General features: G+C 36.2%; 1 protein-coding gene across 2 annotated transcripts in view; it reads left to right on the top strand.

Moving 5' to 3' along the window:
* The window catches only part of BOLL (boule homolog, RNA binding protein), an 83,946-nt gene extending 65,497 nt beyond the window's left edge, over positions 1 to 18,449 (top strand). The window contains exon 11 of one of the 2 annotated variants that reach the window (XM_025277935.2): positions 18,262 to 18,449. In XM_025277935.2, the coding sequence (XP_025133720.1) occupies positions 18,262 to 18,312 (51 nt within the window). In that variant the 3' untranslated portion in view covers positions 18,313 to 18,449. Of the gene's footprint in view, positions 1 to 3,894; positions 4,065 to 18,261 lie in introns of those variants that run through there. The other variant, XM_044936920.1, reaches the window with a different exon arrangement.
* Positions 18,450 to 24,682: the final 6,233 nt, after the last annotated feature.

The following is a 24,682-nucleotide window of genomic DNA, read 5'->3' as shown; positions in this document are numbered from 1 at the left end:
CAGAAATCAAATACCATTCAAGATCACTTGTTTTATTGTCATTATTTTCTCCTTTCCATGTGACATAACTTCTTCAGTTCTCTATTATATATACTAGATTCATGGTTATCTTGATGTTACCTGCTTTCTGACCTGTCAGGATCAGCAAATATAACATAGAAGGTGTAGATTTCAAACTAGTGAAATAACAGATTGAGGATTTCCCATATTATCATTCTTTTTAGGCATAATGCTTAAAATAGTATCAATATAATGACAAGCCTGAATTTATCAAAGTAAAGATACACAGTAAGTCATTAAGACATTCTACTTAGGCTGGTGGCTGATAACCATACTGACTTCTGGCTTAATTTTAAAATTTTCCATTTACTGATTTGTCAGTTTTCCCCATTTGATATGTATTTTTTTAGTTAAAGAAGCTAATACTTGATTATTTACAAATATTTTAGTGCATAATTTTCTGAAGGAAGCTAGTATGGTAACCTTAGTTTTGCATTCCTGTCAAAGTGTGTACCCGTGAGTAATGGTCATTCAGTATTTCTCTAAAAGTGATCTAGGTCATAAATATCTCGGTGCACTTTCCCCCCTTTGAAAAGAAGGGGTAAAAGAAGCTGCCTCTGTATATGTAGGGACTAAAGTCCTTCCCTCCCTCCCCTGCTAAGTCTTTTCCTCACTTCAGCCCTTTTACTTGTTGGTTTTTGTTCCTCAGCAGAAAAAACTGGGGGGACCTTCACACTCCTGAGATGTATGTACCCGTAACATTCCACTATGCTCTTAGGCTTAAAGAGAGGATTTCCAAAAAGATGTTTTTTATTAGACTCTTACTTTTTTCTTCGTTTCTTTCTCTGTGGACTAGAGAGGGTGAAATATATATCTGAGAGTTTTTCTTTCCTAGTGAAAACTAACACTTTTCAGGAAATGGTAGGGTTTTTTTTGTTTTATTTTGTTAAATTTAAGGAAAGTCAAGTATAAAGGCTTCAAAGTAAATGTCTCAAAGTTTTTAGCATTTATTTTCCTGCCATTACTTAGTATCAAGTTTTATGACATTCTTTCTAGATTTCTGTCTTTAATATGTTTTGGTGCTTTTTTCATTTTCCCTAAAATTACGAGTGAAAAATTCAAAGTACAGTTAACCCTTAAACAACTTGGGTATTAAGGGCACTGACTGACACACACACTCTGACACACACACACACACACTGACACACACACCCTACCTGGGTATAATGCATTAATCAGCCCTCCATCTACACACACAAACACACACACACACACACACCTACCTGCGTATAATGCATTAATCAGCCCTTCATCTGCAACATTTTTTATCCATGATTCTCCCCTGGTTCCTTACCTGTAAATTCAACCAATGGAGGATTTCCAACAGGATAATGTAACTTGAAAAAATTCAAGCAATATGGGGAACAATGTTTTGACTAAAGGAATCCAGCTCACATAATTAATTGATACTTCAGAGTATCATTCTTCATTTTCACAGCTGCTTTCCTTCTTCCATTTCTGAACCCATTAGTACTCTTGAAGCTTCATGTTTTTCACAGTGGTTCCTAATTATAACAGAGTGATCATTTTCTAGGTATGAAAAAAGAGAACTCAGATAGCTTTTGCTTGACCATGGAATGTTTTATCCTTTTCTTTCTTTTGTTTAATGTATTATAAATATTATAAAAGGAGACTTTAAAAGATGATGGTCAGGCACAGTTATCTTTGTATCTAATTAAAGATCAGATTAAATTAGAAAGGATGTTAATAGTCATCTTTTTGTAAATCTGTATCTTACTAGATTTCAAAAGGGTTATCTTGTTTCCTCAAAGAATCCCATAAGTATAACTCTAGATAATGAAATACAGACATTTTGGTTTACACTTTAACAGATTTGTACTTTTGAAGTTAAAACCATTTTAATCCATTGACCTGCTTCTTGAAAATTACTTTCTAACTCATCATCACCTTTGCTTAAATTTTGTATACCCATTACAGAGAATTCAACTTCCCTGATTTTCTTCGAAAATGCACTGTTAGGGAAAATATCCAAAGTTAATTCTAAAGATCATCTCTTCATGTAAGTTGTCCTGTTGATCTACTTTATTTATTAAACATCTTTCAAACCAGACTTCTCAATACACTCTAGGTAGAAAGTATTAGTCGCTCAGCTGTCTCTGACTCTTTGTGACCCCATGGACCATAGTCCGCCAGGCTCCTCTATCCGTGGAATTCTCCAGGCAAGAATACTGGAGTGAGTTGCCATTCCCTTCTCCAGGGGATCTTCCCAACCCAGGGAGTGAACCAGGGTCTCCCACATTGGAGGCGGATGCTTTACCATCTGAGCCACCAGGGAAGCCCTAGGTAAAGGTTGCCAACCATATAGTATGCACTAACATTTTAATCTCAGGTCATACAGTTTCAAAAGACTCTTATCTTTATTGATAATAAGTATAGTTCTAATAAGACAAGCTTATCATTAGGGTCTGTCTGAGTAGGGTCATGTGAAAGAATGTCACTATATCTTTTCTCAGATCTTTTCTCAGAGTTTCATCAGAGACTTGTCACGTTCCAAAATGAATATTAGCTTAACCTTCTCCGAAATGATTGTATGGGTTCAGAATTACGAGTCCTTGTTTTCTAGTACTTATTTCCTCTTGAATCTCAGCACCACCTTCATTGATGAGCAGCAGACAGACAATTTGATTATCTTATAGAAATCAAAGCTATTTACCTATAGACGAGATCCTCTGATGTTTTATCAATCATATTAAGTTCTGTTTTCACTTCTCTCCTTCTGGTAGTCATAAAGATCTTGATTTTGCTGACCTCTGTTCCTAGTTCTCATATGTGGAAATTATATATTTATTATTCAAATCAGGACACTTGAAAGTGGACACTAAAAGTAATTTATTATATAATTTTTGAAATATGTACTTCAGTTCAGTCACTCAGTTGTGTCCGACTCTTTGTGACCCCATGAACGGCAGCATGCCAGGCCTCCCTGTCCATCACCAACTCCCGGAGTCCACCCAAACCCATGTCCATTGAGTCGGTGATACCATCCAACCATCTCATCCTCTGTCATCCCCTTCTCCTCCTGCCCTCAATCTTTCCCAGCATCAGGGTCTTTTCACATGAGTCAGCTCTTCGCATCAGGTGGCCCAACAAAGTAGATTATCCTATTAATAAACCTATTAAAATAATTCCATTCAAAGACTTTTTCAGAAATAAAATTTTGATATTACAGAAGGCATAAACCTAGATTGTCTCAGGGAAATCGAAATGTAAGTGATCCTATTAATTTTAAAAAATGAATGCAATATTAGGATCAAAAAGTATAGTCTGAAAGACATTAAGCCATAAAAAATAGGTGTGAATTCCTCTTACTTTAACCCTTGAAGCTTTATGGTTTCTGCCTCAGCCATTGATACAGCTGTATAAGTAAACTGAATTTTGTTTAGGTAGAATAAGCCTGTTTCCCTGTGTTATAAACATGAAATTGCAGAATCTCGTAACTGAGGGACTATAGGGTTGGAGAAGGCAATGACACCCCACTCCAGTACTCTTGCCTGGAAAATCTCATGGACAGAGGAGCCTGGTAGGCTACAGTCCATGGTGTCACTAGGAGTCAGACACAACTGAGCGACTTCACTTTCACTTTTCACTTTCATGCATTGGAGAAGGAAATGGCAACCCACTCCAGTGTTCTTGCCTGGAGAATCCCAGGGATGGGGAAGCCTGGTGGGCTGCCGTCTATGGGGTCGCACAGAGTTGGGCACGACTGAAGCGACTTAGCAGCATAGGGTCTACAACTGTGAAATAGTCTTTTAATATTAGTCTTAAAATGTAGTAACTTAATCCAGGTAACTCACTTTGCTATATAATTTCTAGGTAGTTCTAAAGAAGAGCTTTCGCTTAGTCATTGAAGATTGTTTCAAGTCTATGATAACATTCCTTGGGAATTCCCTCATGGCTCAGATGATAAAGAATCTGCCTGTAATGCAGGAGACTCAGGTTTGAGCCCTCGGTCGGAAAGATCCCCTTCAGAAGGAAATGGCAATTCACTTCAGTATTCTTGCCTAAAGAATCCCATGGACAACGGAGTCTGGTGGACTGCAGTCCATGGGATCTCAAAGAGTCAGACACAACTGAGCGAATAAAAACTGCATTAATAAATAAAATAAAAACTGTTGATGGATGATAATTTGCTATAAAATGATGCTTAAAATATCATGTTTTTGCTTACTATATTTTTCTAAGACAAAATAACACCTTATTTATATAGCACCTTAAAATTTATGAGCACTTCACATGCATTAACTCATTTTATCCAGTCAATATTTTTGTGGCATAGGCAACTTTTTTTTAAGAGAAGTGAAGCTTAGAAAGGTAAAAAGAGTTGCCAAAGATGACATTACTATTAAGTGATAGAAACTCGAACTTCTGATTACTAATAGTCACCTGTAAGGAGGCAAGTGGGAAGTGGTTGTGTGGGGAAATGGGAGGGGAGTATCCTTAGAGAACACATTACTTTGCAGAAATAGTGGTTGTCTTATTCAAGAGTTTATAGAACATCAGTTGTCAAATCGCTAAAATTAAATCTTAGATACAAATAAAATGTCTATTCTAATCCCTTAAGCACCTGGGAGTTGGAATCAAAAAATATTTCAGTACTGAAGTAAACATATCTCTTAAGGTAGCCAGATGCCTCATCATCTAGTTAGTGACATCCATGAATGGATGAAGGAGACTCCCATTGTCCCTACCTATTATCCAGCAAAACCACAGCCAAGGGAACAGGTGTGACAGAATCAGCAGGGAAAGAAGACCCTATTGAGCTTGACTCTAGTCTGGCATGGTGAAGAGACCTGAGACATATAGAATAAGTGGGAGGCCCTCTGAGGCCCCTCGCCCTCCTTTCTCCCCCACCCCTGTCCCCATGAGGGAACAGGGGTGGGGCCCACTGGCCTTACAGACCTCTGGTAAAATACCACTACTATGATGGGGATTTTTGCCACTGACTGGGGTTGGGGAGGGAAGAGGGGAAGCTCCAAAGGGCTCTGGATTCTGGCTCTGGATTGTGTTGTTAAAAACAACAGAAATAAAAATGAAAAATAAACTCTGATAAACTTGAAACTGTTTAATCATGCTTTTGTCAAGTAACCTAAGTCTGAAGAGTTCCCCAACCAAAACAGGGGTAATAGAATCATCTTAGAATTTAATTTTTAGATTGTTAATCAAAATTTGTCCTAAAAAATGTTGTGCTGACCAAGTGGGCTTTATTCCTGGGATGCAAGGATTCTTCAGTATTCACAAATTAATCAACGTGATACACCATATTAACAAATTGAAAGATTAAAAACAATATGATTATCTCAATAGATGCAGAGAAAGCCGTTGACAAAATTCAATACCCACTAATGATTTGAAAAAACAAACTCCAGAAAGCAGGCATAGAAGGAACATCCCTCAACATAATAAAAGCCATATATGACAAGCCTACAGCAAACATTATCCTCAATGGCAAAAAAAAAAATCCTCTAAAATCAGGAACAAGTCAAGGGTGCCCATTGTCACCAGTACTAGTCAACATAGTTTTGGAAGTCCTAGCCACAGCAATCAGAGAAGACAAAAGAAATAAAAGGAATCCAGATTGGAAAAGAAGAAGTAAAACTCTGCAGATGACATGATCCTCTACATAGAAAATCCTAAAGATACCACCAGAAAATTACTGGAGCTAATCAATGAATATAGTGAATTTTCAGGATATAAAATTAATACACAGAAATCCCTTGCATTCCTATACACTAACAATGAAAAAAAACAAAGAAACAATTCTATTCACCATTGCAACAAAAAGAGTAAAATACTTAGGAATAAGTTTATCCAAAGAAACAGAAGGCCTATATATAGAAAACTATAAAACACTGATGAAAGAAATCCAAGATGACACAAATAGATGGAGAAGTATACCATGTTTGTGGATTGGAAGAATCAATATAGTGAAAATGAGTATATTGCCCAAAGCAATCTATAGATTCAATGCAATCCCTATCAAGCTACCCATGGTATTTTTCACAGAACTAGAACAATTTCACAATTTGTATGGAAACACCAAAAAACTTCCAATATCCAAAGCAATCTTGAGAAAGAAAAATGAAACTAGAGCAATCAACCTTCCTGACTTCACACTATATTCCAAAGCTGCGTCATCAAGACAATTTGGTAGTGGCACAAAGACAGAAATATAGATCAATGGAACAAAATAGAAAGCCCAGAAATAAAGCATCTATGAACACCTTTGACAAAGGAAGCAAAAATATACAATGGAGAAAAGACAGTCTTTTTAACAAGTAGGAACTTCCCTGGTGGCACAGGTGGTAAAGAATATGCCTGCAATACAGTAGACCTGGGTTTGATCCCTGGATTGGGAAGATCCCCCAGAGAAGGGAAAGGCTACCCACTCCAGTATTCTGGCCTGGAGAATTCCATGAACTGTATAGTCCATGGGATTGCAAAGAGTCAGACATGACTGAGTGACTTTCACTTTGGTGCTGGGGAAACTGGTCAACCATGTATAAAAGAATGAAACTAGAACACGTTCTAACACCATATGCAAAAATAAACTCAAAATGGATTAAAGATCTAAATGTAAGACCAGAGACTGTAAAACTCTTAGAGGAAAACCTAGGCAGAACACTCTCTGATATAAATCACAGCAAGATCCTCCATGACCCACCTCCAGAGTAATGGAAATAAAAACAAATGGGACCTGATTAAACGTAAAAGCTTTTACACAAGGAAGGAAACAATAAGCAAGATGAAAGGCAGCCTTCAGAATACAAGAAAATAAAAGCAAATGAAACAACTTACAATCTTCAAAATACACAAGCAGCTCATGCAGCTCAATAACAGAAAAACAAACAACCCAATCAAAAAATGGGCCAAAGAACTAAACAGACATTTCTCCAAAGAAGACATACAGATAGCTAATAAACACAAGAAAAGAAAATAATCACTCGTTACTAGAAAAATGGGAATCAAAACCACCGTGAGGTATCATCTCACACCAGTCAGAATGGCCACCATCAAAAAGTCTACAAACAGTAAATGCTGGAGAGGGTGTGGAGAAAAGGGAACACTCTTACACTGTTGGTGGAAATGCAAACTGGTACAGCCATTATGGAGAACAGTGTGGAGATTCCTTTTAAAACTGGGAATAGAACTGCCATACAACCCAGTAATCCCACTGCTGGGCATACACACCAGGGAAACCAGAATTGAAAGAGACACATGTATTCCAGTGTTCATTGCTAGGACATGGAAGCAATGTAGATGTCCATTGGCAGATGAATGGATAAGGGAGTTGTGGTACATATACACAATGGAATACTACTTAGCTATAAAAAGGAACACATTTGAGTCAGTTCTAATGAGGTGGATGAAATGAGCCTATTATACAGCATGAAGTCAGAAAGAGAAACATTCTCAGAAAGAGAAATACTGTATATTAATAATATATATGGAATTTAGAAAGACAATAACAACAATCTTATATGCAAGGCACCAGAAGAGACAGAAAGAACAGACTTTTGGCTCTGGGAGCAAGTGAGGGTGGGGTGATTTGAGAGAATAGCATTGAAACATGTATATTACCATATGCAAAATAGATGACCAGGGCAAGTTCCATGCATGAAGAAGAGCACTCAAAGCCGGTGCTCTGGGACAACACAGAGGGATGGGATGGGGAGGAAGGTGGGAGGGGGGTTCAGGATGGTGGGCAACACATGTTCACCCGTGGCTGATTCATGTCAATGTATGGGGAAAACCATCACAATATTTTAATTATCCTCCAATTAAAATTAATTTTTTTAAAACTACAATTCAGCACACTGGGAAATATAAGGAACTCAAGGTGAGAGAAGGGCCTATTAAATTATCCCAGAAAAACTTTAAGCCCTGGGGTAGCAAAAGATACTTATAGGCAGTGCCATCTACTTTACATTTTGAGAACATGACACATTTCCACACGTTTTTGAAAACATAAAGGCTACCAATAAAATAAATGTTCAGTTGCTTTTCTTCTTCCTTTCCATTCTTGGTAATAACTGCAATGCACAGCCATCCAAGGCAGACGGGTCATGGTGGAGAGTTCTGACAAAACATGGTCCACTGGATTAGTGAATGGCAAACCATTTCAGTATTCTTGCCTTGAGAACCCCCTGAACAGTATGAAAAGACAAAAATATATGACACTGGAAAATGAGCCCCAGGTCAGTAAGTGTCCAATATGCTACTGCGGAAGAATGGAGAGCTCGATCCAGAAAGTGAAGAGGCTGGACCGAAGTGGAAATAATGCCCAGCTGTAGATGCATCTGGTGGCGAAAGTAAAGTCCAATGCTGTATAGAACAGTATTGCATAGGAACCTGGAATGTTAGGTGCATGAATCAAGGTAAGTTGGATATAGTCAAGCCAGAGATGGTAAAAGTGAACATCAAGATTTTAGTAATCACTGAACTAAAATGGATGGGAATAGCCAAATTTAATTCAGATGACCATTAGATTACTACTGTGGGCAAGAATACCTTAAAAGAAATGGATTAGCCCTCATAGTGAACAAAAGAGTACAAAATGCAGTACTGGGGTGCAGTCTCAAAAACAACAAAATGATCTCGGTTCATTTCCAAGGCAAACCATTCAACACAGTAATCCAAGTCTATGCCCCAACCACTAACACCAAAGAAGCTGAAACAGTTCATATTTGAAGACCTCCAAGACCTAGAATTAATAGCCAAAAAAAGAAGAGATGGCCTTTTCATCACAGGGGCTTGGAATGCAAACTAAGGAGTCAAGAGATACATAACATAACAGGCAAGTTTGGCCTTGGAGTACAAAATGAAGCAGGGCAAAGGCTAACAGAGTTTTGACAAGAGAATGCACAGGTCATAACAAACACCCTTTTCCAACAACACAAGGGATGGACATCATCAAATAGTCAATACCGAAATCAGATTGATTATATTCTTTGCAGCCAAAGATGGAGAAGCTCTGTACAGTCAGCAAAGAAAAGACGTGGAGCTGACTGTGGCTCAAATCATCAGCTCCTTATCGCAAAATTCAGGCTTAAATTGAAGAAAGTAGGGAAAACCACTAGGCCATCAGGTATAATCTAAACAAATCCCTTATGACTTTAAGTGGAAGTGACAAATAGATTCAAGGGATTAGATCTCACAGAGTGCCTGAAGAACTATGGATACAGGTTCCTAACATTGTGCAGGAGATGGTGACCAAAAGCATACCAAAGAGAAAGAAATGCAACAAGGCAAAATGGTTGTCTGAGGAGGGCTTACAAATAGCTGAGAAAAGAAGAGAAGCCAAGGAGAAAGGGAAATATATACCAATCTAAATGCAGAGTTCCAAAAAAACAGTAAGGAGAGATGAGAAAGCCTTACTAAATGAACACAAAGAAATAGTACTCTTGCCTGGGAAATCGCATGGACGGAGAAGCCTGGTAGTCCATGGGGTCGTGAAGAGTCAGACACGACTAAAGCGACTTAGGAGCAGCAGCAAAGAAATAGAGGAAAACAATAGAATGGGAAAGACTAGAGAGCTCTTCAAGAAAATTAGAGATACCAAGGGAACGTTTCATACAAGAATGGGCACAATAAAGGACTGAAATATTAAGGGCCTAACAGAAGCAGAAGATATTAAGAAGAGGTGGCAAGAATACACAGAAGAACTGTTCAAAAAAGGTCTTCATGACCTGGATGACCACAAAGGTGTGGTTACTCACCTAGAGCCAGACATCTTGGAGTGTGAAGTCAAGTGGGTCATAGGAAGCATCACTACAAACAAAGCTAGTGGAGGTGTTGAAATTCTAGCTGAGGCACTTCAAATCCTAAAGGATGATGCTGTTAAAGTACTGCACTCAATATGCCAACAAATTCAAAAAACTCAGCAGTGACCACAGTACTGGAAAAGGTCAGTTTTCATTCCAGTCCCAAAGAAGGGCAATACCAAAGAATGTTCAAACTGCCATACAGTTGTGCTCGTTTTGCATGCTGGTAAGGCTCAAAATCCTTGAAGCTAGGCTTCAGCAGCAGTATGTGAACTGAGAACGTTCAGGTATACAAGCTGTGTTTAGAAAAGGCAGAGGAACCAGAAACCAAATTGCTAACATTTGTTGGATCATGGAGAAAGCAAGGGAGTTTCAGGAAAAAATCTACTTCTGCCTAACTGATTATCTAAAGCCTTTGTGTGGATCACAACAAACTGTGGAAAATTCTTAAAAAGATGGGAATACCAAACCACCTTACCTGCCCTGAGAAACATGTATGCAGATCAACAATCAACAGAAGGGAGTGCATTAAGGCTGTACATATTGTTACCTTGCTTATTTAACTTATATGCAGAGTACATGTGAAATGCTGAGCTGAGTGAATCACAAGCTGGAATCAAGATAACTGAGAGAAATATCAACAACTTCAGACATGCAGATGATACCACTCTAATAGCAGAAATTGAAGAGGTGCTAAAGAGCCTCTTGATAAGGCTGAAAGAAGAGAGTGAAAAAGCTTGCTTAGAGGCTTCTGGTTCAATATGGTAGAGTAGAAGGATGTGTGCTCATCTCCTGTAAGAGCACCAAAATCGCAGCTAGCTGTTGAACAGCTGGTTCAACAGGAGGATGCTGGAACCCACCAAAAAAAGATACCCCATGTCCAAAGACAAGAAGCCACAACAAGAAGGTAGGAGGGGTGCAATCACAATAAAATCAAATACCATACCTACTGAGTGGGTGACCCACAAACTGGAGAACAGTAATAGCAAAGAAGTTCTCACACTGTTGTGAAGGTTCTGTCAGGGCATGCTTGCCAAGCTGGATATCTGACAAAGGGACTGCGACTCCCCAAGGAATCTGACCTTGATGGCCAATGGGATTTGATTATAGGACTTCCACAAGACTGGGGAAAACAAGGACTCCGGTCTTGGAGTGCACACACAAAATCTTGCATACACCAAGACCAAGAGGAAAGGAGCAGTGACCCCACAGGAGACTGAACCAAAACTACCTACAAGTGTTAGAGGGTCTCCTGTGGAGAAATGGGTCAGCAGGGGCTCACCTCAGCGATAGGGGGCACTGGCAGCAGCAGTCAAGGAAGGGCTCCCTTGTCATAAGCCCTCTCTTACGTCGCCATTAACATGAGATACGAGGGCTGGGTCGCCTCAAGCCAAACAACTACCAGTTCAGTACAGTTGCTCAGTCGTGTGGACTACAGCATGTCAGGCCCCCCTGTCCATCACCAACTCCCATAGTTTACTCAAACTCCTGTCAATTGAGTCTGTGATGCCATCCAACCGTCTCATCCTCTGTCATCCCCGTATGCTCCCACCTTCAATCTTTTCCAGCATCAGGGTCTTTCCAAATGAGTCAGCTCTTCGTATCAGGTGGCCAAAGTATTCGAGTTTCAGCTTCAGCATCAGTCCTTCCAATGGATATTCAGGACTGATTTCCTTTAGGATGGACTGGTTGAATCTCTTTTCAATCCAAGGGACTCTTCAAGAATCTTCTCCAACACCACAGTTGAAAAGCATCAATTCTTTGGTGCTCAGCTTTCTTTATAGTCCAACTGTCACATCCATACATGACTACTGGAAAAACCATAGCTTTGACTAGACAGACCTTTGTTGAGAAAGTAATGTCTCTGCTTTTTAATATGCTGTCTAGGTTGGTCATAATTTTTCTTTCAAGGAGCAAGCATCTTACTTTCATGTCTTCGGTCACCATCTGCAGTGATTTTTGGAGCCCAAAAAAGTAAAGTCTGTCACTGTTTCCATGGTTTCCCCATCTGTTTGCCGTGAAGTGATGGGACCAGATGCCGTGATCTTAGTTTTCTGAATATTGAGCTTTAGGCCAACTTTTTCACTCTCCTCTTTCACTTTCATCAAGAGGCTCTTTAGTTCTTCTTCACTTTCTGCCATAAAGATGATGTCATCTGCATATCTAAGGTTATTGATATTTCTACCAGCAATCTTGATTCCAGCTTGTGCTTTATCCAGCCCACCGTTTCTCATGATGTATTCTGCATTTAAGTTAAATAAGCAGGGTGACAATATACAGCCTTGACGTACTCCTTTCCCTATTTGGAACCAGTCTGTTGTTCCATGTCCAGTTCTAACTGTTGCTTCCTGGCCTGCATACAGATTTCTCAGGAGGCACATCAGGTGGTCTGGTAGTCCCATCTCTTGAAGAATTTTCCACAGTTTGTTGTGATCCACACAGTCAAAGGCTTTGGCATAGTCAATAAAGCAGAAGTAGATGTTTTTCTGCAACTCTCTTGCTTTTTCGATGACCCAACAGATGTTGGCAATTTGATTTCTAGTTCCTCTGCCTTTTCTAAATCTAGCTTGAACATCTGGAAGTTCACAGTTCATGTACTGTTGAAGCCTGGCTTGGAGAATTTTGAGCATTTCTTTGCTAACGTGTGAGATGAGTGCAATTGTGTGGTAGTTTGAGCATTCTTTGGCATTGCCTGTCTTTGGGATTGGAATGAAAATTGACCTTTTCCAGTCCTGTGGCCACTGCTGAGTTTTCTACATTTGCTGGCATATTGAGTGCAGCACTTTCACAGCATCATCTTTTAGGATTTGAAATAGCTCAATTGGAATTCCATCACCTCCACTAGCTTTGTTTGTAAGGCCCACTTGACTTCACATTCCAGGATGTCTGTCTCTAGATGAGTTATCACACCATCGTGATTATCTGGGTCATGAAGATCTTTTTTTGTACAGTTCTTCTGTGTATTCTTGCCACTCTTCTTAATATCTTCTACTTCTGTTAGGTCCATACCTTTTCTGTCCTTTATTGAGCCCAACTTTGCATGAAATGTTCCCTTGGTATCTCTAATTTCCTTGAAGAGATCTCTAATCTTTCCTGTTCTATTGTTTTCCTCTATTTCTTTGCATTGATCACTGAGGAAAGCTTTCTTATCTCTCCTTGATAGTCTTTGGAACTCTGCATTCAAATATATATCTTTCCTTTTTTCCTCTGCCTTTCACTTCTCTTCTTTTCACAGCTCTTTGTAAGGCCTCCTCAGACAACCATTTTGCCTTTTTGCATTTCTTTGTCTTGGGGATGGTCTTGATCCCTGCCTCCTGTACAATGTCATGAACCCCCATCCATAGTTCTTCAGGCACTCTGTCTATCAGATCTAATCCCTTGAATCTATTTATCACTTCCACTGTATAATTGTAAGGGATTTGATTTAGGTCATACCTGAATGGTCTAGTGGTTTTCCCTACTTTCTTCAATTTCAGTCTGAATTTGGCAATAAGGAGTTCATGATCTGAGCCAGTCAGCTCTCTTGTTTTTGCTGACTATATAGAGCTTCTCCATCTTTGGCTGCAAAGAATATAATCAATCTGATTTCAGAGATAGTAGATAATCAAGTACCAGAGATAGTAGATAATCAGCTATCAGCAAATAATTAGATTAAAGCTTTACTGAGCAAGGCCCTGCCCACCAGAGCAATACCCAGTTTTTCCCACCACCAATCCCCATCAGGAAACTTACACAAGCTTCTCAGCCTCCTCCATCGGAGGGCAGACAGAAGAAGCACGAATAAGCACAGTCTCACAGTGGCTAAAATGAAAACCACCTTAAAGGAAGTTACCCACAATGAAAAAGCAGAATATCACAGATGAAGAGACAAGATAACAACCCCAGAAAAACAACTAAGAAGTGGAGATAAGCAACCTTCCAGAAAAAGAATTCAGAATAATGATAGGGAACATGATCTAGGCTCTCAGGAAAACAATGAAAAAGATGAAGACCTACAAGAACTAAAGAACAAACAGAGCTGAATAATATACTAGAAGGAGTCAGTAGCAGAATAACTGAGGCAGAAGAATGGATAAATGACCTGGAAAACAGAATTGTGGAAATCACTGCTGCAGAACAGAATATAGAAAAAAGAATGAAAAGAAATGAAGACAGCCTAAGAGACCTCTGTGACAGCATTAAATGCACCAACATTCACATTATTGGGGTCCCAGAAGGAGAAGAAAGAGAGAAAGGACAATGAGAAAATATTTGAAGAGATAATAGCAGAAAACTTCCCCAACATGGGAAAGGAAATAGTCAACCAAGTCCAGGAAGCACAGAGTCCCAGTCAGTGTAAACCCAACGAGGAACACATCAAGACACATAATAATCAAACTGACAAAAATTAAAGGTAAAATATTAAAAGCAACAAGGCAAAAATGACAACACACAAGTGAACTCCCATCAGGCTATAGCTGATTTCTCAAAGAAACTACAAGCCAGAAGGGAATGGCATGTCTATACATTTAAAGTGATGAAAGGGAAGAACCTATAACCAAGAATACTCTACCCAGCAAGACTCTCTTTCATATTTGATGGAGATCAAAAGCTTTCCAGGCAAGCAATAGTTGGGAGAATTCAGCACCCACCAAGCCAGCTTTACAACAAATGCTAAAGGAACTTCTCTAGGGCAGGAAACACAAGAGAAGGAAAAGACCTACAGAAAATAAACCGAAAACAATTAAGAAAATAGTAATAGGATCATATATATTGATAATTACCTTAAATGTAAATGGATTTAATGCACTAACCAAAAGATATAGACAGGCTGGACAGATGAAAACATGTGCATGTATGCATTTCCAATTACCACATCAGTCTACTTGACCCCCCCAAATTGTTTATGTAATTATTTTATATTGTTAGGTTAATCATGTTCCCATGATTAACTAATTATCTAATTTTTTGTCTGGCTATTGTGAAAACTGATAAGATATCTTTTACGATTGTGATTATGTAACTATTACTCACTTAGTACCATTGTAACATGATTGGTCAACAGAAAAGTAATAGAACTCTATATCACCAAAACTACCATGTAATAATAAAACCTGTAATCACTTTTTAAAATTCAGATGCATATCAGGATTATCCTGGAAATTTTTGGAAAATGCAAATGCCCGGGTATTGCTTTTTCTTTTGCCAGGACTCCAGATATCTTTCTAATGAGCAACCATGTTTAAAAACAACTGGACTATATGATGATCTTTTACTTTTATCTAGTTTGTTTCACTTTTTCTATTTCATATTCACTGCTCCCAGTTCATTTAATTTATATTTTCCAATTTCTCCATCTCTTTGTTTTTTTTTAATGTTCTTTCTCAAGCCTTTATCAAGCGTAGTAGAAAAGCTTTTGTATACATATATATATATAAATAATGTTAATATATAAGAAAACTTACGTATTTTTGCCTAACTAAAAAATTTATGACATTTTGATTCCACTTGTTTGACTTACTATGAATAGAATGTTAGATTCCTAATTTTTAAAAAAATATGTGTGCAACAAGCAACAAAGGTTTACTCTATAGCACAGGGAACTGTAGTCACTATCTTGTAATAACCTATAATGAAAAATAATTTCAAAAATAATATGTATGTATAACTGAATCACTTTGCTGTGTACCTGAAACATTGTACATCAACAATACTTCAATAAAATATATATATATATTAAGAAAAATAAAATTTTAAAAAAGAGAAAGCTGGCTTAAACTCAACATTCAAAACACTAACATCATGGCATCTGATCCCATCACTTCATGGCAAATAGATGTGGGAAAAGTGGAAACAGTGCAAGATTTTATTTTCTTGGGCTCCAAAATCACTGCAGATTGTGACTGCAACCATGAAATTAAAAGACGCTTGCTCCTTGGAAGAAAAACTATGACAAACCTAGACAACATAGTAAAAAGCAGAGACATTACTTTGCCAACAAAGGTCCATCTAGTCAAGGTTATGATTTTTCCAGTGGTCATGTATGGATGTGAGAGTTGGACTGTGAAGGAGGCTGAGCGCCGAAGAATTGATGCTTTTGAACTGTGGTGCTGGAGAAGACTCTTGAGAGTCCCTTGGACTGCAAGGAGATCCAAGCAGTCCATCCTAAAGGAGATCAGTCCTGGGTGTTCACTGGAAGGACTGATGCTAAAGCTGAAACTCCAGTACTTTGGCCACCTCGTGGGAAGAGTTGACTCATTGGAAAAGACTCTGATGATGGGAGGGATTGGGGGCAGGAGGAGAAGGGGACGACAGAGGATGAGATGGCTGGATGGCATCACTGGCTCGATGGACGTGAGTCTGGGTGAACTCCGGGAGTTGGTGATGGACAGGGAGGCCTGGCGTGCTGCGATTCATGGGGTCGCAAAGAGTCGGACACGACTGAGTGACTGAACTGAACTGAACTGAACTGAACGGAATATCTTTTAATTTATTTTACAATACTTTATACTTTTCTGATTAGAAGAGTATTTTGTACCTTCACAAAGTATCCTTAAGTGATATGAGTAAACTCTCTATGTAACTGCACAATTGAAAACATTTTTTGACCCTAGGAGCATCTAGATCTGATATGCTATAGAATACCCATTGTTTTTATTACTTACTCCTGATGGTTAACTATTCTAGCATTGGCAGGTTGTTTCATTGTCAGTAGATGTGTTCAGTCTTAAGTCAATAGAATGGCATGTATGTCCAAATCCTGGAAATTACAATAATCAACCATGCCTCTTTAGAGAAATGAGGCTTTTTATCTTAGAAGCTTTAATTTCCCTTGAAAGTGAAAGTGAAGTCGCTCAGTCGTGTCCGACTCTTTGTGACCCTGTAGCCTGCACCAGGCTCCTCCATCCATGGGATTTTCTAGGCAAGAGTACAACTATAGATAAATTGCTAGCTTTTAGAAGAGCTACTAGAACACCTGTACAATTTCTGTGGTCATATTCAAGCTGGGCAATTGATTTAGTCTACATGCTACTTCCAATGTTTTATTCAGTTTTATGAGATAAACTTAGGCTCTTGATGCTTCCATTCTTCTTGAATCACAATGTGCATGCGTGCTAAGTCTCTTCAAGTCATGTCTGACTCTGCGACCCATCAGGCTCCTCTTTTCATCGGATTTCTCTAAGCAAGAATACTGGAGCAGGTTGCCATGCCCTCCTCCAAGAGATCCAACCCAGGGATGAACAGTGTCTCGTGTCTCCTGCATTGGCAGGGGGGTTCTTTACCACTAGCGCCACCTGGGAAGCCCTGAATCACAACATTTAAATTCAAATCATCTAAAGGCAAAGGACTGTATAGTCAAAGCTATGGTTTTTCCAGTAGTCATGTACAGATGTGAGAATTGGACCACGAAGGCTGAGCGCCAAAGAATTGATACTTTTGAATTGTGGTGCTGGAGAAGACTCTTTTGAGTGTCTTGGATAGCAAAAAGATCAAATCAGTCATTCTTAAAGGAAATCAACCCTGACTATTCATTGGAAAGACTGATGCTGAAGATGAAGCTCCAGTCCCTTGGCCACTGATGCAAAGAGCTGACTCATTGCAAAAGACCCTAAAGCTGGGAAAGATGATTGAGGGCAGGAGAAGGGAGAGATAGAAGATGAGATGTTTGGATGACATCACTGACTGAATGGACATGAGTTTGAGCAAACTCCAGGAGATGGTGAAGGACGGGGAAGCCTGGAGTGTTGCAGTTCACTGGATCACAAAGAGTCAGACATGGCTTAGCAACTGAACAACAATATCTAAATGCAAAGCAAAGAAGAGCTTTTTTAGACAAAAGGGTTGGGCTAAACACTAATGCTCTGAAGTAGGCATTTAGTCATTGAGATGCCTTAGCTAAAGTTTTTATATTTTCAAGTGTATTTAGTAAAGCAGTATCTCCAGTAGTCCTATGTTCAGCAGTGGATCAAATAAAAATCATTTGTTGGAACTCAGTCTAGTCATGAATATTTTACTTAACAGTAGGATGTTACTCCATTAGTATGAAAGTTTACTAGTATCTGGTTTTCTCTAATAGTCACTTTCTAAATCATAGAATCTGCCTTCTAATTGTGTATATCAGTGTCTTTTTTTTTTAAACGAATCTTTACCAAAGTTCAGGGCTGGCACAAAGAAGGAAGTATAACATAATAATTTAGAAATGCCACTAGATATGGATATTCTCTGGTCCTTTGCAGTTTTTTATAGCCCTAGGATGCCTTCCAATTAAGCAGGCTATAAAGTAGCCTACTCTCTAGTGGGAATTTCCTAAAGTACACCTTTCTCTCCTCAGAATCCAGGCCCCGTTAATATTATTTTTTAAATCTTTCTCTTTGGTAATAATAAAATAAGAGCCATTTACTGTGCATAACACCCTAATTTTCTTTAAATCTCTTAATAGGAACCAAGGTTACATTCTGTGAGAAGAAGCTTTCTCAACCTTCATCTGTAGATTTGAAACTTCGATCGATATTCTCGAAGCCCACACTTTCATCCTAGAAAAGATATCAGAGCAGAGGATTCAATTCTTACTCCACCTTCTTCCACTGATTCTGTTAAGTAGAGTCTCAGATAACTATTTTATCCAATAATAGAAAACAACTAGAGCCATGTATGGTCTGGTAACAAATACGAGGGATTTTGATGTACCTAAGGTTAAATGTTTTTGCTTTTTTAAGGGAGGTAAAAAAAATCTTAGTAGCCAGAACATTGGAAGTACAGGATAAAATTGTGGTTTCCTTTATTAATTCACACACACTTAAATAACACAGACTTATAATCTGTAACAAGCAGAACAAAGGTTATATATATAGAACAAGTATCTTGATAAAGTGAAAAGTTTTGTCATCATCTGGCTCTTATCCACATGATGTCATATACAACCACTTAAAAACATCTTTGGTGTTTGGATTTTACAGTTTTATTCCAGATGTTTTCTATTTTTTAGACACAGCATGGCATAAATATAGAATATACATAGGAACAAGTCATTTGTTACAATAAGATAAATTCAAAAAAACTATCTTATTAGGGAGATAAGATCTATAGATATTTGTTTTCATTATACTTAGGTTTGTTTATATTCTACTTATATTAAATATTTTTGATAAAACATTTCAAATTCTAGGTTTACATTAGGAATTTTGCCAGATATTAATATATAGACAATTTGTATATATAATATCTGGAAATCTGTCATATGACCATGTATTTTATATCAATTACTAAGGCCAAAGTTGACACTATTCTTAAATATACTTAAAGGTATCTCCATATCTACTTCTTGCCCTCTTTTGTTATTCATATGAGAAGTATAGGGGTTCTTATAGCATCTTAGCAAGTATAAACATTCACTGCATATATCATGTACAATTCAGTACATTCTTTTAACACAGTGACACTGTCAATATTCCTTTGTATCTTTTATTCAGGTCTTAGTTTGTGAGATTTCTGGACTTTCAAAACATTAACTTGGACTAAGTAAAACTTAACCATAACATTATTTTTCACCTTTTAAATACAAAGCTTGATTGTCTGCTTTTACAGTTTAGAAAAGTTCATTATTAAAAAAAACACCACACACTAAGTAGAACTTTTTAAAATAAAAAATGGCCATGCCAACTTCCTTTAAATGCTACCTGTTTAATATATATACCAATTTTCTTCTGCAAAAACATTATATTCTTTTTAATAATAAAAAACAGAAATCGTTACATAAATAAACAATATTTAAACTGACTACATGGAAATTTATTATAGCATTTATTTACATTTGATTGCACAATGCTAGGAGTCTTATTTTTTTCACTATTTTAATTTCATGTCCACTCAAATAACTAGAGTTGGTTTGCACCTCTATTAGGAAAGAGTAAGAATTACATATTTTTAAAATTATATATTAAAGCTTTCTTACAACATTAGAAAGAAAACCCAGTTATAACGAGTTAACTTTTTTTAACCCTGTCTCATAAAGAATAATGAACTACCATTGATGTATGTATTTTTGGAGTATTTCACCAAAATGTTTCTACGCTAAAATATTTATGTTTAGGAATAAAATATAATATAGCACAGTTATAGAATAAATAATATAAAGATATTCTGACACATCCAAAGACCAACCCATCTATTGAGAATATTTTATTTTCCTACATTTATTTTGAAAGTAGCATGCTGTATGTTATGGTCCAGTGTTCTATAATTAGAACCCTAATCAAAAAAATCATGAAACAATCTAATACTCCACTTGTCTGGTATTTTCAGTATACATTTTAATCCCATATTTATAATTCAGGCTTATTTAGTATACACCAAAGCATTTTTTTCTAAAACTTTAATAAATTTCTAGAGTCCAAGAATAATTGCATTTTGCTTCAAAAACAGATTTACATTGGTATTTTTCTTAGGTAATACATTGTAGGCAAATGTGCTCTTTGCCAAAATGTTTTCCTGTATTTCCACAGTGCATTCACTAAATTCTGTAAAGATTACATTACTTCATCTTTCTCTTCAGATATAAAATATTTTAAAAATGCAGGTAGTGTTAATGTATCCCCAAAAAAAACCTGTTCCATTTAAATTGTGATGTTTTCCTCTTATTTTATGGCTAATATAACATATCCATGATAGCAAAAGCAGCTTTAATAACAATGAGATCAATGTTTTAGCTTTAATTATCATGTCCTTTTTGTTATGTCATGATATAAAAATGAACTAAGAAGACTAAACCTTAGCCTCATAGTTCTGAAACAACCAATGACAGTACATAAAGGAAATGTTTAATTAATATAAAAAGTATTACCTAAAAAAGCATATCTTTTTTCTTTGTTTTAGAGAAAAAATCTAAAGGATGACAATTTTAAAGTATACAGTAACAATTTGAGATTATTTTTAATACTTTCAGAGTGTTTCTTGCTAGTCATATTTAAGATCTTAGTTTTCAAAATGTCTTAACTTTGATACCAAAGCAAAGAAAGCTACACAATATAACATACTTTTAACAACACGTAAAAGAAACTTCCTAAAATCCTTAGTAATATCCCTATTATGCAAACTATTTTTTAAAAGATACTAATAGATGTAAATTTTTCCTACCCTATAAAGTCAACCTTAGGATTATTTTATTCAGGCAGTATCCAATTGTTTATGAGAATAGTTCTCACTAAAGTAACACATTTAATATCCTAATGTCTATGCAGAAAGAAAACTGAAAATAAACTCAGCAACAATCCTGTGTTTACAAATACATTTTTATGCCTGTGCCCTAGCTATGTGTCTGTCTTTAGAGAATGTTTAAAACTCAAGCTCAGACTTACCTGTCCTCACATATTGAATATTTAAAACATCTACCTCTACAGACTTACCTGTCCTCACATATTGAATATTTAAAACATCTACCTCTACAAACTTACCGATGATGGGTTTTGATAACTTGGTTGAATCTGGTTAGTCTCTTTCACACTTCACTAGTTAAGCAGTTAGTTTTTACTATTTTTCCTTTTTTTTTTTTCCTGCCTGAGATTAGGGTGATTTCCTAGTTTCTACACTTAGCTACAGTGTAAAAACTGTTATACATTTATATTGGGACATCCTTTGTGTACCAGAACTGATAGATTCATTTTTAGATGATCTTAATACATTATGGAAAAGGAAGATGTGCTATATACTCTTAGGGTAGAAAACAGATTTATGACATTAGTTACATCTAAAAATGTTTTACTTAAAATTTGTTATGAATTAACTACCTTCCAGAACCTAATTTTTATGTGGACATTTTAATAAGAAAAAACTTTATTCTTTGAGGATTATTAACTAATAGACTTTTTAAACTGGGTCAGTGTCATCATGAACGTTAAGAATATTTCTATCATATTCAGCAAAAAATACTCCTTCCAAATCTTAAAATGGTATGAACGTCCAACCATCAACTTTCATGCAATTAACCATACATATTTTCAAACAATTCATTTTATTTTAGTACTTAACAATTTTCTTCTATAATACCAAAATGGGCTTCTTATACACTGTAACATGATTTATTTAATCACATTCCAGTAATGAGTTGTAAAATGAAACTGAACTCAGAACTAAAAAGTTTCTCTTTCTAAAAATTTAGGGAGTTTCCATAGAATAAGTTTTATAAAAATTTAAATAAAAAGAGCTAATGCAATAATTTGAATTTACCAGGACTGAAGATTCTTTGCGTTAGGAAAGCCTTTGTAAATTCCTTTAGTAAGTGAATTTTAATGGTAATCTTAAGGATGTAGATTATGTAGACTGTGTAGGATATTTTTTTATAATATTTCACTCTGATTCTATTAGCAAGTCATAATCTACCATGCAAATACTGGAAAAGTACCCATCATGCCTCGCTAACTATGGGACTGTATAGTTTGAATTTAAAGAGTTTGGAAGAAATTACTTAAAACATAACATAAAGATGTAGATGTTCCTAGCTTCCAAGTTAACAAGGACTTTAATATACACTTTAGATGATAACCAAGGGACCTATATACACATAGGTTTCATCCTAAACTTCTTCAAGGTGTAGCCCATGTCCAACTTTAGCTACATTTCATTAAAAAAGTAAAATATGACAGAGTGTTCTTTATGAAATTCATAATAAAGTCTCTATAGAATTTGTAGAAGTTAAAACACGTCTTGACTGTCATGTGTGACATATGTCAGATATAATCTACCAGGAGTTATCCAATATGTGGCATTTTAACTAACAGGGTGGTATTTGCTTTGGTAGTAACTGGAATCAAGGGCATTTAATCTGGTTCCTGCAAGCTTGTTAGGAAAGATGTCGTAAGAATATAGTAATAAATGTTCAGTAAAGTCATAGAACTTAAATTGTTAGTAAGTAGATGAGTCTTTTAATAAGTTCATTTGTATTAAAACTGTATGTATGAAATGAAAAAGTTTCAATGTGACCTCTAATAAAATTCTCTGGCTTTATTACTATAATAGTTAATTCAAATAAAACTTGAATATTGCCATGTTTCCATGTTTAGAGATAAATGTATAAAGTATTAATTAGTAAAATGTTATTTTTAAATACTTGGATTCATGAATTTATGACAACATACTTTCACTTTGAGAACTGTTGGATTCAAAAATTTGGAACACTCTTCTGAAAATAAGAAACAATAATCTTAAGGAAAAAGAAAAAAGAGATTATAGAGTTATTAAAATTTTTAACCATTTACACCAATACACATAAGCAGCATATATAAAGGAAACTATTGAAAGCAAGAAATGGAATATATTTCATTATAAGGTAAGTATTTTTCCTAGGTTTCTTTTTTGGCACTCATATGTTTCATAATCTAGCTATCAAGAACTCATCTTGAAACACTGATTAATGTATTTCAATTAAGTGTTCTTATTTAGACTTTTCATTTTCAGATCTTTGGATCTGATTTTACTATTTCCTCTTCTTCACAATACAAGGCTCAGTATACACTCAGGGATTGTTGTGGTGTTGGTGTTAAGGATGGTGCTGAGGCTCTGGCACTAAAACAAGTTTGAGTCTAGGCTCTCCTGTTTTATAAACTGTATAAGTTTAGCTAAGTTACTTAATTTCTTTGGTGTCTCAATTTCTTATCAGTTAAACAGAGTTAAAAGAATACTTACTAAGGTTGACGGAAAGAGCAAATGAGAACACAAATAAGGAACACAGAACTAGTGGTCCTCTCCCTTCACCTTCACTTATTATTAAACTAACAGAAAAATTGGTAAAATTATGGCCATGGGATTGTTCTCTTTTAATAATCTAGAAAGGACTCACTGAACAGGTATATTTGTTGGCATTTCTACTGAAAAAGCAAGTTATTATTTTCACAGAAGCATGCATGGAAAAAGACAAGGTTTTAAGAGTCACAAAACCTTACCTGCTATAACTTTTTCATTTTTTTCTACCCTTAGAAATGATGATACACTAAGTGGTGAGCATTAAAGACTGAAATGCTAACATCTAGTGTAAGTTATTTTACTTTCTCATTGCCTAGTTTCTCTGAACTCACAAATGGCAGTTTAATTTCTTTCCAAATTTGAACATTTCTTGTCATCTTCAATTTTAACTTTTTATATTGAGGCTGTTAGATTATACAAGTTTAATTGTTATAACTTACTGGTATATTGTTATTTTTATATTCAGTCTCACTTCATCTTTAGTAATGATTATCCCCTCAAAATAGATTGTCTACTATTATGATGCCAGCTTTTTTTTGGTTAATATATGCCTAGTGTTTCTTCATGTCTTATTTTCTGTTATGTTTAAGTATATACCTTATAACTACATATAGCTAACTTTTAAAATTTAAGCTTCAATATTGCTTCCTTTTGACAGAAAGTCCATCCTATGATATTTTAATTACCAATATATTTGTATTTATTTCTGCCATGCCATTATGGGTTTTCTTTTACCATATTTTTCATTTTTCTTTGCTCTTTTTTTCACCTTCCTGTCTTCTGTTGAATTGAGTTCTTTAACATTTCATCTGGCTAAGAAGAAATACATTCCAGTTGTGTTATTTTAGTGATTAACCAAACTGTGTAACATGCTTGTTAACTTTTTATTTTTAGTATTTATAGCCTTTAACCAGTAGATATTTCTAGATTAGTTCAAAGGAAGTCAAACTACTGATACTATCATATTTAATGTGTCCCAATGTAAAGATTATTATGCTTTTAAAATATTTTAATTAGGAAAAATGTGTAATTAGTCATACTTTTATTGACTGTATTAAGAGAATACAACAATGATTCGTATCTGTATCAATCATAAACTAGTTCTCAAAGGTTCACCTCCTATTCAA

Source organism: Bubalus bubalis, chromosome 2 (assembly GCF_019923935.1).
Source record: "Bubalus bubalis isolate 160015118507 breed Murrah chromosome 2, NDDB_SH_1, whole genome shotgun sequence".
Lineage (NCBI taxonomy): Eukaryota > Metazoa > Chordata > Mammalia > Artiodactyla > Bovidae > Bubalus > Bubalus bubalis.
The sequence above is the reverse complement of the archived record's forward strand: the minus strand, read 5'-3'. Positions and strand labels throughout refer to the sequence as shown.